Source organism: Pundamilia nyererei, unplaced genomic scaffold, assembly GCF_000239375.1.
Source record: "Pundamilia nyererei isolate P.nyererei 1_Seehausen unplaced genomic scaffold, PunNye1.0 scaffold01333, whole genome shotgun sequence".
Taxonomy (NCBI): Eukaryota; Metazoa; Chordata; class Actinopteri; order Cichliformes; family Cichlidae; genus Pundamilia; species Pundamilia nyererei.
The window spans coordinates 1-12894 of record NW_005188734.1 but is presented as its reverse complement, the minus strand read 5'-3'; the positions used below and the strand labels follow the sequence as shown (position 1 = coordinate 12894).

Here is a 12894-nt window from a genome sequence, read left to right as displayed (position 1 = left end):
TTTTAAGGGACGGTTGGCAACCCTAGTCTGTAGTGAGTTAACCAGGCAGCTGAGTGCATCTTCATTCAGTACAGGGCCCATTTCTCCACTTTCATCACCTGTTGGTCAACAGTCTACATCTCCAATCTCAGTAACAGCCCCCTGAGTTACATTGACATTAGCTAGCTCTGTGCTAATTGATGCTAGCCTTTTCTTTTTGGCCCTTTTTTCTGGTGTTATTTGATAGCAACAGTGAAGAGTGACAGGAAAACAGAGCGAGAGAGAAGACATGCGGCAAAGGATTCGAACCCGGGCCGGCCGCTGACCTGCACAGGCAGCACAGTAGTGGTAATGGCCATAGTTTTGGAAAAACAAAGCTTATTAAATTAATCCAATCTCAGCTGCGGATCACACGACTTCACAGTTACAGGAATCGTCAAATAAAATATTGCAAAAGAAACAAAATGAAGTAACAATGAAGTAAAAGAAGCAAAGATTTTGACCAATCTTACATTTTACAATCTAAAATAACAAAGGGCGTGCAATATATAGAATACTTTGCTTTCACCCCTTCACGTGTCATTGCTGTAAACTGGAAATATGCAGAATTATATATTTAACCAGGAGTTCAGTTTTACCGACTGCTGGTGACAATCAGGTAAAATTACCTGTCGAAATAAATGAGTAGCAAACTGAGTCTGATTTGATCTTTTTATTGAGATTAACACGAGGATTAAACATGGGAGTAAAAACTATAGAAGAAAATACAAGCGGAGCAGTTCTTGTCTTCGAGACGTTCGGTCACCTTCGATCCTAAAACACACAGGTGCTGTAGACGGTCACCTTGTGGCTGATCTCCTGCAGCAGCCCCTTCACTGCTGCCTCCAGCTCCACCAGCTGCTCTGCCTTCTGCTCCAGAGCGCGCTCGTTGTCTTCATAAGACTTCTCCAAATCTGAAATGGGAAGAGCATACATGAAGGGATGTCCCGCCTGCTCAGCTTGAAACATTTTCTGTAGGAGTACAGTGTGGTGTCACCTTTCAGCAGCTGCAGCTTGTCACTGGCCTGCAGCAGCAGCTCTTTGGCTTCCTGCTGAAGTGACTGTGCCCTCTTCTTGGCGTCAACCATGCCTCCCGTCTTCTGACCAATAAGCTGCTCCACGGTGGCATACTTCTCCTTCAGCTCGCTGTCCAGCTCCTAACACAAACACCTAATGTTACAAAGGAAACAGACCAACCTGAAAGCCTCTAATGATCACACAGGTGAGCTCACCTTCTTCAGCTCCTCTGCCGTGCTTCTGACGCTCACTGATTCCTGATTGGTCAGTTTGGCACTAAGAGTAACGTTCACAGCTTTCTCCTTCAACAGCGTCACATCCTGTTCGAGCTTCTGCAGCCTCTGGGTGGCATTTGAAAGCTTTAACTCAGCATCTGCCGTCTCCGACTCCACCTGAACACAACACGGGCATTTGACATGTTACCTGCATGTTTCTGATAGGAAATAAGATAAGATAAGATAACTCTTCATTGTCATTGCACAGCGTGCAGATAGCTGCAAATAGCCGTGTGCAGAGTCAACAGGCAGTAACCGTGAGACTCACCGAGGACAACAGGTGGCTGGTGTTGTGGATGTTGGCCGTGGCCTGCTGGATAGCACTGCTGGCAGCCGTCTGAGCTCTCTGAGCTTCTTCCAGTGCTCGCTTCACTTTCTCCACAGAGTCTCTGACATCACGCGCCTCCTCGCTGAGGAATGCAGGAAGACAGCTGATCAGGTTCAGTGGACAGGTGAAACTTTCAGGTAGGCCAGGGAATCTGAATTTAGTGATTCCAGTTCCATTATCAAAATCACTTATCTATTCGATTCCTATTGATTTTCATTGGCTTCACCATCTCTAAGCAGCCTCTCAAAGACATTACACTCATGGACAGTCACTGTGAATGGTCACATACACTGCCTGCTGCGGTAAATGGCCTGCATTTGTATAGTGCTTTACTTAGTCTCTAAGGACCCCAAAGCGCTTTACACAACATTCATTCGCCCATTCACACACACATCCACACACCGGTGATGGCAAGGTACATTGTAGCCAGCCGCCCTGGGGCGCACTGACAGAGGGGAGGCTGCTGGACACTGGCGCCAGCGGGCCCTCTGACCACCACCAGTAGGCAACGGGTGAAGTGTCTTGCCCAAGGAGCCGGGGCTCGAACCGGCAACCTTCCAATTAGAAGACGAACTGCCAACTCTTGAGCCACGATCGCCCCTGCTGCGGGTCACATGTTTGTGCATGTTGGAGGTGTTTGTTGTGATCAGCGCTGTTACTCAACAAAGTAATTATTGCACATATTACACAGAACACTTTTCTTTAAAGTAATGCAGTAGTTACTTAGTTACACCCAGGAGAAAGAAATTTGTTACATTATTTTCAAGTTTCTCCGTAAAATAAACTGAAACTCATCATTTAACACTATAAACCTGAGGCTTCAGCCCCACACCGACACGAAGCCTGTCCTGATGAGGACACACATCATCTTTCTCTTAGTGTTCAGGTATGAACACAGCGGTCGTCATGGTGATTCTACTGTAGAAGCATGAACAGACAGAGGCTGCAGCCTGACTGCTCAACAGTTTGTTCCCTGTTGAAGTTCAGGCTCTGGGTGCTGGGCTGAGGTCTGCACACACTCAGCTTTAGCATCATTCTGGGTTCTTGGCTAGCTTAGAGTTAGCATGCTGTCTGTGCAAAGAGCTGAAGTCTGTTAGCATCATAATGGAGCTGTTTCTGTCCTGGAGCAGTCTCCACTTTACCATCGTGCTCTCATCCTTTAATGCCATAAAAATAAAAGTCATGTCCCCACTGGAGACGGCACTACTATTTTCCTCTGACACACAAACGGAAATCAGCTGATTGTAGCGAGGTTGCAAGACCCGATAAGCGTGATCGATAGGAACAAGGAATTGGACTACTGGGAACCAGTTCTCCATTCCCATCCCTACGTTCAGGCCTTTTAATCAATAAATTTGACCTGTTAGTAAATACTGCAGTATTGATAAGACAAACTGTGCTGCTATCAATATTTATTAATCATTAATTCATTGTACCAGCTGTTAAAACTTTGAGAAACTCTGACAAAAAGGCAGCCTGAGCTCTCTGATCATGACCAACAGCACAGCAAGGTAGGCAGGGTCGCTTTAATTCACTGCACGTAGCTAAATGCAGCCAATTCAATTTTATTTATATAGGACAAGCAAGGCAAACAGTGCTTGCCCAGTGACATATAAAAACTGACAAAAGTCGCCTGAAGGCGCTTCATAGATACAGAGAAGAACCCAACAATCATATGACCCCCTATGAGCAGCACTTTGGCGACAGTGGGAAGGAAAAACTCCCTTTTAACAGGAAGAAACCTCCGGCAGAACCAGGCTCAGGGAGGGGCGGGGCCATCTGCTGTGATTGGTTGGGGTGAGAGAAGGAAGACAGGATAAAGACATGCTGTGGAAGAGAGACAGAGGTTAATAACAGATATGATTCAATGCAGAGAGGTCTGTTAATACATAGTGAGTGAGAAAGGTGACTGGAAAGGAAAAACTCAATGCATCATGGGAATCCCCGGCAGCCTACGTCTATTGCAGCATAACTAAGGGAGGATTCAGGGTCACCTGGTCCAGCCCTAACTGTATGCTTTAGCAAAAAGGAAAGTTTGAAGCCTAATCTTGAGATAGTGTCTGTCTCCTGAATCCAAACTGGCCACAGTGAAGTAGCTCAGTGGTTAGCACCGCTGCCTCACAGGGTCTCCTGGCTTGAACCCAGCTCGGCCACTCTTACGCGTGTCGGCTCAGGGCATTGACACAGAAGAGATTCTTCATCTCAGAAGCCGCTCGTTAAAGGAAGGAAAGCAAATGTAGCTGTGTGTGAGCAGAGAAACGCGTACAGCTGTGGGCAGGAGGTTCATCCATTCACTCATCACGGACACGAATGGGCTACATGCAAACACTACCAAAAACAAACAGAAAATAACAGCATATTTCAAGACAATAATTTGAAACAAGTGTACGCAAGCACGAGTTTTTCCGATATGCAACTGATTTGCAGAGGTCTGGAAGAAGATCCAAGTTGTCACAGAAGAGAGAAAAATGGGTAAGATATTCAAGAACAGGATCAGTTTGTGGAGTATACTTAAAGGCTGGGTCGGTGCCAGGAAGACAAACTATGAACGAATGAATTCAGATACCAGACAGAAGCTTGTTAATGGCTACCAAAAGCATCCTGTTGAGCTGCAACAACATTCATCCCTTCTGAAAGAAAGACAGATTTCAGTCTGGAGAACTTGTAAGATATCATCCCCTGAAGCTGAAGCAAACCAGGCAAACATTACTGATGGACAGGTAAATCTCACCTGGCTCGGCGAGCCTCGTCCAGCAGCTTGTCGGCCCTCTGGATGTCGTCGGCACTTTCCTGCAGGATGTTTTCCACATGTCCCAGTTCTCCCACTTTCTGCCGGATCTCGTCGGTCAGGTTCTGCAGCTGAGCCGGCGTGGTTGGCATCTGCATGTCCAGAACCTCGTTTGCCACAAGTTCAATGCTCTCAAGATCTGCAGCGTCCTCTGAAGTGCCACAAATGCAGTCAGTTTATCTGCAGCCAGCCTCTTTAAAAAGAACTTTTAATCTCCGATCAATGAAAATAAATACCCGAAATTATTCTCAGTCTATCCAACCGTGTCTGAAAGCTTGTCAAGTTACCAGAAACCAGTTATCCGAAATGATTTCAGCGTTCGTTAGCTTACACTACGCAGGTTCTTATGGTGCGGTTTCTTTAATGTGTCGTACGCAGCAGATGACACGAAGGAACGAGTCTGTGAGCGCGTCGGCCTCTGAGAGTGTCCCAGACACACAAGAGTAGATGGTTTAGTTTCTGATGATTTCATGTACACTACATGATCTAGGATCCTTTAATGCTGCTGCACAGACAGAGAGAGCTTCTGAGTTCATGTTTGTTAAACAGGATCTATGAGACCTGCAGAAATACAAGAACAAAACTCAACATTGATTTTCTTTTCCATCAGTTAGGGAGTTTTGGTTGTATTAAGCACTGGAAGCAGCTTTGGATCCAGGTGTCGGCTATAACCTGGATAGATTTTTTTCCCGTAATGTCATGTGACGGTTGAGCAGGCTGTAAGAAGCCTGCTAATATTATGTAAGAGGGCTGTTTGTTCAACATGAAATGTGAATTTGCTTTTGAAAAGAAAGCATCTTAATAATGATTCAGGAAAAACAGAGTCTGACTGATTTAGTTTTTCCTGAAATAAAAACGTGTTCCATTCAGGAGAAGAGGGCGGGGAGCATAATGGTCACCATCAGACATGGCGTTCATAAAAAGAAGCTTATAGTTACGTTCAATAAGGAAGATCTGTAGTCACACATCTGTTTGCTGTCCAGCTGTTTGGTGGTTCATCTACGATTACATCACTTTCTCACAGTGATACAACGTTACCGCTCTAGTCCAATCATCTGTAGTCTAATCAGCCTGGACTCTACTTTCAGTCTCAGTGCACCTTTGTGCAACCCACCCCCCTAACCCTCTGCCATGTTGCTCAGGCTCCATCAAGCCATCTTCATCTCCACCACCGATGTCTAGACTCTACGGGGTCCCTGTCACAGCCTGCGTGCAACTGTGCTTCAATAGGTCGTTAGAACCTAATCGCTAAATACCTTAACTGAAGTCTTTATGCCAATGAATCAATTTCACTTCCTTCCAATGATCTCTCCTGATTGTCTCTGGGAAAACTGATGTAACCGTAACTACAGAGGCATTTGAACCAAACAGGAAGTGACACATACGGGTGAGGAAGTCTCTGATGTGTCTGATGAGGCTGCGCAGCTCCTCGTTGCTCTGGTCAACTTTCTGTTTGGTCCTGTTGGTCTTCATCAGGACGTTCTGAGCACTCAGCCTGGCCTTGTCCGCCTGTAGCTTTGCTTCTGACACCTGAGGACAAAACTCAGGTGAGAAAACCCAGCACAGTTCACCTGGAGTGAACACGGAGCAGCAGGGCTCACACCCACCATCTTAGACAGCTTCTCCACTTCCTCCATGGCATGGACAATTTCCTGTTCAGAGTCCCGAGCCTTCCTCAGGACACTGTTGGCCGTTGCTACCGCACCACTACAGCCTTCTCCTCCACACCTGGCCCTGCCCTCAGGATTCACGCAGCCCAGACCACCGCAGGAAGAAGACCCGCATGCGTCTTGACCCAAAGATGGACTGCCACAGGTCTGGCAGAACCAGGACAGACAACACTCAGTGTTCATGCGTTTATACTGAAACTAACAAACGTTTGTGTTTGTAATACACCGAACTCTGTCAACCTGACCTGTGCCGCTCTCCCACCTTGCTGCTGAGCTCTGCTAGGTCCAGACTCTGCAGTTCTCCTGCCAGGTCATCCAGTTTTTGAGCATGCTCAGACTGTCTCTTCATGAACTTCTCTCGGGTCTGGTTCAGTTTGTCTTCTGTGAGCTGCCGTAGAGCAGCAGAGGCTTCGACCGGGCTGCCGCTGTCGATGGTGGAGGCGTTAGCTCGGGCCTCGGCCTCCTGGGACTGCAGGAAGTACTTAGTGATGCTGTCTGTTGCACCTAGCAACACACCGAAAGTCAAAATCAGCTGAAGGCAACTTTATTTAAATTCTGAAATCCCTGTACTACCTATTTTAGTACTCCTTGGCCCACCTAGTTTCCCTGTGACCTTTAACCCTTTACCTCTGATGTCGGAGTTCTTGATGAACTCGACCTGGTCCAGGAGCTCCTGGACTGTCCCCTCCAGCTTCTGTGCCTCTGACATCACAGTGTCTCGTTTAGCTCCTGCAGCAAAGTCCAAGTCCTCCACCTGGACCAGAGTCTGTTCAGTAAGGTTCAATGTGTGGCTCAGGGCTCCCATCAGGTCACTGAGGGACAAACACGGGTCAGGGGTTAGCATGAGCTGCTTTAGTGCTCAGTTCTTGCAACAAAAGTGTTCTCAGCAAACGGCCTTTGGATCTTTGGACCACCAAGATTAATGATTCCTCATAAAACACCAAAACACTCTGATGAAGTGCTAACCAACCGGAGACCGCCACACGCCTTTACCAGCTCAGCAGACTCTCACCCTCTGCTGCCAGGAGTTCTCAAAGTCCACAGGCCGAAAACAATGTTTGAAGGGGCCACTAACAACCCACAGGCCACACTTAGAGAACCCAAGCTTTAAGGAGATGAGATTGAGAGCACATATGTAGTTTAAATGAGAGGTGGTGAGGATTCGCCCAAATTAAGAGTTCTTATGACCTAATGGCCCATCTATATTTTTACTGGCTTGTGAAAACGTTTTGTTATATTTTGAAACATTAACCTAATTTAATTGACACAATATTCTAGATTATTTCACTTTTAATCTGGAAAAGGATAGGCTTCCACTAAATCAAATCAAATCAAATCACTTTTATTGCCACTAGGGTGGATTATTCGATTAAAATCGATTCTGGCTTGGATAACGTGATATCGATTCATTAAAATCCTGAATCAATTTTTAAATATTAATTAATTTTGCTCAAAACGCCAGAATCTCGAATTAAACCTCACAAAATTTCAACAACCACCAAACAGCTAAAACAGTAAATGAGAACAGACACAAAGCTCGGACCCGCCGACGCATCAGAATCAGCGAGCTGTCGCCCCCGACGGCACGGACACGGTCGGGGCTGAAAGCCGACAGCTCGCTGATTCTGATGTTTTGGCGGCTCAGCGCTTTGTGTTCACGCCCTTTTTGCGCTGATTCAGAAGCTGCAGGTTTGATCTCTCTCCGAACAATATTGACTGAACCAGCAGCAAAAGAAGATCCAAACTACGCTTCACGTAAACATCGTCATGGATTCACTCTTAGTTTTGCTTTCACCACGATAAAAATCACACTTCATGCATATGGCGTTATTTTTGTGCCACTATTCTGAGTGCACGTAAAAACGGTTGCAGGTGCAAGTGTTGCATTTTGTGGAGAAATTTATTTTGAGCGAAGAAAAGCTAAATCTGAGTGAACAAAATTCATTCCTGCAAAAACTGTGCTTCAGTGTTTGCTGTTATCCACACACACACACACAGCAGCCCCTCTTGCTCAGTTTTTGCATTTGCGCTCGCTCGCAGTGTGTTGCTCGCGCTCTCAACATTTCTGCCCGTGCGCGCTCAACTCTTTCTCTACACCGTTATATTTGTGCAAAAAAATCTGATTGGCTGTTCTGGTCTCCAATCAGCTCGAAATGACGAAATGCAATATCCCAGAATGCATTTGGTCCAAAACTCAAACGAGGCAGTGGCGGAGGAACACAGAGGGGCGGAGTTTGAAATATTACTCTGTCTGGGTCACAAAATAAACTTAAGATATTTTCATGTGAGAATGTTTCTGTGTAAACTTCAAATACCTGCTCGGTTCATCAAGACATCACATATTTGCATAACTGCTCTAATGTTTTCGGAGATGCCTGTTACCCAACAGGTGGGGGGGATTTAAAAACAGTCCTAAAATGTACAGGTAGCCAGTGGAGTGAAATTAAAATGGGGTAATGTGCTCAGACTTTTTTGTTCCAGTCAAAAGACGTGCTGCAGCATTTTGCACAACCTGCAGACGCCTAATGGACGCATCGCTAACCCCACAATAAAGTGTGTTACAATAATCCAGCCTAGAAGTAACAAAGGCGTGGACTACTGCCTCACAAAGCCGTTTCGATAAGATGGGCTTTACTTTGGCTAATTGCCTGAAATGAAAAAAGTTATATCTTACAACAGCTCTGAGCTGGCCTTCAAGTTTAAGATCTGCCTCCATTTTAACTCCCAGATTACTGACGACTGGTTCAACAGACTGTGCCAGCGACACCAACCGTCTGTGGAGCATGAAGGACCCTGCCAATAGTCTTAAATAAAGCACGAGGCTTACGGCAGTTTGCCTGAATAATAGCAGCAAAATGTTTCTGATACAAATTCCAGTAATTATGTAATATTTGGTACGACACCTGAAGTTGATCCTTCTCCCATTTACATTCAGCTCTCCTACACTTCATTCAGCCAGGGTTCAGATTTGGCTTTAACTTGCCTAAGCTTAAAGGGGGCCACCGAATCTAAAACGGTTTGGCAGACTGAGTAAAACCAGAGGAAGGGTTCAAAATAGGACAGCACCGAGCAACAACAGGAGGAGGATTAACTTTGGTACAAGGAAGGGAAACCTCAAACAAGACAGGCTTATGATGCGACCATGTCCCAAACCTCTAGGTTAGAGACAGGTAAATCCTGAGTTAAAACCAGACCCAACGTGTGCCCATATTTTTGTGTAGGCACAGACACAGGTTGCACAAGATCAAGAGTAGATTTAAAAAGTCCTTTGCCTTTGGCTTGTCGAGGCAGCACACGTGAATAAGTCCCCACCAATAAGGACACGATCATATTTTGGCATAATTTCAGCCAACAGATCAGAAAAGTCATTTAAGAAGTCTTGATTGTATTTGGGGGTCTGTAAACCACAGCACAGAGCTCTGTGTGAGAGCGACCCAGCTCAAACACACTCAGTTCAAAGCTACTAGGTGATGTTGATGAGGGCAGTGGTTTACATTTATACTGCTTCTTAAAATCAACCGCTAGTTGTCCTCCTCTGCCTGATATTTGAAGAGAGTTTAAAAAGCAGCTGTCCTCCGGTAAGAGATCTGTGAAAGCGCTGGACTCACCGGCCCTTAACCATGTCTCAGTTATACAGAGGAAATATAAGTGAGACAAGATCATTTGTAACCTTCACTAAAGCTGTTTCTGTGATGAGCTCTGAAACCTGACTGAAACTCTTCAAATAATCCTCTGCAGATGATCTGTTAGCTGTTTGACAACTACTCTTTCAAGGATGTTTGATATAAAGGAAGGTTGGAGATTGGCCTATAATTAGCTAAGACTGCTGGGTCTAGAGATGCTTTTTGAGTAAAGGTTTAACTGCAGCCAGCCTGTGGTACATAGCCGATCATTAGCTCACGTCAGAGAAGAAAACTGATTGAATTCCAGCTGCGATGTCTGAAATCATGAAAACAGACAACAGTAAGGAGGGTAAACAGTACTTCACCTTTTACTGCAGTATTTTTTAACAGTAGTATTTGTACTTCTACTTAAGTACAGAATGTCTGTACTTCTATCACCTCTGCTGATGTTCAGGTCTCATCAGCACGGTCAGAGATCAGCAGAGTGGTCGACAGACACTCGAACAGCGTATCTGTTTTTCTGGTGTAAATTTGTCAGACTGCACTTAGAGAAGGTGTTCCTGACCTTTTTGGTGACCGAGTCTGAGAGAAACAGATTAATCAGGATAAATGCAATCCCACCTGGCCTCCTGCAGCAGCTCCTGGATCTCCGTTAGCGGTTGTGATGCCGGATTCCCATCCAGGATGGTCTGGATGTCGGCAACGCTCCTCTCCATGCTTTCAATGGACTTCCTGTACGGCCCGTTGACGCTGCTAGCTTTGAGGGCGTTTACCTTGTTGACCAGGCGGTGTGTCTGATTGGTCAGCTGGCCAACGATGTTGTCCCACTCGGCGAAGCACTGGTGACAGCGGCTGCAGTTGGGGAAAGTTCCTGAGAATCCGCGAGCGCAAGTGTCGCAGCGCGGCCCGGACACACCCTCCACGCACATGCAGTGACCGCTGACTTTGTTGCACTGCTGCTCGGAGATCCCACGAGGGTCACAGTCACAGGCTGAGGAGACGAGAACAATAACCAATGAGAGTCTGCAGGGCAGACTACAGGAGACGCACTCAAGTACAAAAACACGCTTGACTCCAGCACAGTTTCACAGTGACTTCCTGTTTGCACATTAAGAACATGTGTTTAGCATTTGGCTCCAATCAAACATGTGAAGCTTTATTCTGCTGCAGGAGCAACAAATTCAGGCTAATGTTTGTTTTTTTAAATTTGATTCACTCTGACCAGGCAAGCCCTCAAAGGCCAGAGAGTCACAGGGTTTAGGGTTAGTCTGGATGACTGATGTGGAGCTCTGTCCGAAGGCTCTGACAGGAGACGAGTTCAAGAACCTGAAGGAAACACAGTGTCTACACTGCTGTTTAATTCATCTCCAGCAGAGGGCGCTACTCTCTCATGTGAACTGATAAAAAAAAACAACAAAGGGACTGATTGTGTTCCTCCAGGCTGCTGTCTCAGTTCTGCTTTTCTTCCTCTCTTCTCCTTGTTTCTGTAAGACCTCCTCCTCCTGACCTTCAGCTTTACTGAACAAAGCGTCTTTGTGGACTTCTGGAGGCTGAGACGGACAGACCGGTCCCATCTCTGTGGAAGCTGGGCCTCAAAACATCTGGGTTTAATTTGAGCTGCAGCAGCCGAGGATGCTGGGAGCTGAAAGGATCCCACAATAAAAGCGTCTGCAGTTTGATCTCAGTCAGAAACAAGTCCCAGACTCTGCACCGAAACTCTGAACCGGATTCTGACCTGGGGCCTGACAGATCGGGACTCTGTTCCAGGTCTCAGAGCTTCACTGACAACTCAAAAGAGTCCGCTTTATTTTTTATTACACCATCACATCTATCACGCCGTCTCACGAGCACATGGCATGGCAAGCCTACCGTGACATTTGATCTCAGGGTCTCCCCAGAACAGTTCTTTACACTCGCTACACATTCTTCCTCCGAAGCCGGTGTGACAGGAACACTGACCGCTGATCTGTGAACAAACAAACTACAGTCAGACGTGTGGTCTGACGGAGCACAGAAGTACAATTCCATCAGATCTGCGGTTATAAAGCTCACACAACAAACCTTTAATGAAATACAACATTTGTTTTCACCTCGAGGACTTTCGGTCCGTTAATCGCCAGGGGCTGCTCACCTCATTGCAGGATGTCCCGTATGAGTGTTTGGGGTCGCAGTCGCAGGTCTGACAACCGGTGCCCATCGCCATATTCCAGGTGTCAGGTGCGCAGCGGTCGCAATGCTGGCCGACCACATTGGGTAGACAGTGACACTGACCACTGCTGCGGTCACAGTGACAGTCAGAGGACGGGCAGCTGGAGGGAACGCTGCCAAGCCGGTTACAAACGCACTCTGCGGGTACACAACCGTCAAGGTTCAGCGACGATCGTTTGCCTGATTCTGTGAATGTGGTTACCATGGTAACCCCAGCATACTTACTCCTGCAGTCCTGGAGTAGGGCATTGCCATAGTAACCCAGCATGCAGCTCTCGCAGGCGGCACCCTCGCTGTGGTACAGGCAGCGCAAACACTCACCGGTCCGGGCATCGCACGATTCGGGGTCCAGCATATCAATGTTGTTGTTGCACTGACACGGCTGACACTGCCCACCCGCCTCCTCGGGGTTTCCATAGTAAGCAGGCGAGCACTCGTCACAGCGAGTACCTGCAGAGGACAAGTAAATGGTTCTTATAAAGACAGGGAGCATAACAATCACACGCCAATTCATACTGGACGCATCGCAGAGCAACATGGGGTTAGCCCACGGATATTTGGGAGGCAGGCTGGAGCAGCAAGCGATCGAACCACCACACTCTGAGTGAGACCAGGTGACCTGCTCCTCAGCTACAGCCACCCCAGGTGAGAGCTAGACACCATTTATGACCAACAGGTGATTGTTCCTCAGGTGTGACATCATCACATAACCTGAACCAACAACATGCCTCACATCGAGCTTCATCCTCAGGTTTGACTTTGTTTAAATACAGTTTTAAACTTAACAGCCAATCAGCAGCCAGAGATTCATGCTTATTTAAGGGAACCCCGGCTGTTAAGACATGTTTGTGCTAAAATATGTACTGTGCTTTCAATAACATATATGTGGTATTAATGGGGGCGATCGTGGCTCAAGAGTTGGCAGCTCGTCTTGTAATCAGAAGGTTGCCGGTTCGAGCCCCGGCTC

At 46.7% G+C, this 12894-nt stretch overlaps 1 protein-coding gene across 1 annotated transcript; it reads right to left on the bottom strand.

Annotated features, from left to right (window-relative positions):
- Positions 1-676: 676 nt before the first annotated feature.
- On the bottom strand, positions 677-12377 carry LOC102215834 (laminin subunit beta-1-like; the record flags this gene model as incomplete). The annotated part of the gene is made up of 13 exons (XM_005755379.1): positions 677-932; positions 1016-1175; positions 1251-1427; positions 1579-1720; positions 4370-4577; positions 5812-5956; positions 6034-6243; positions 6359-6600; positions 6724-6908; positions 10341-10710; positions 11589-11685; positions 11851-12065; positions 12153-12377. Coding segments are annotated over 13 exons (2516 nt in total), but the record flags the coding sequence as incomplete, so codon positions are not given.
- Positions 12378-12894: the final 517 nt, after the last annotated feature.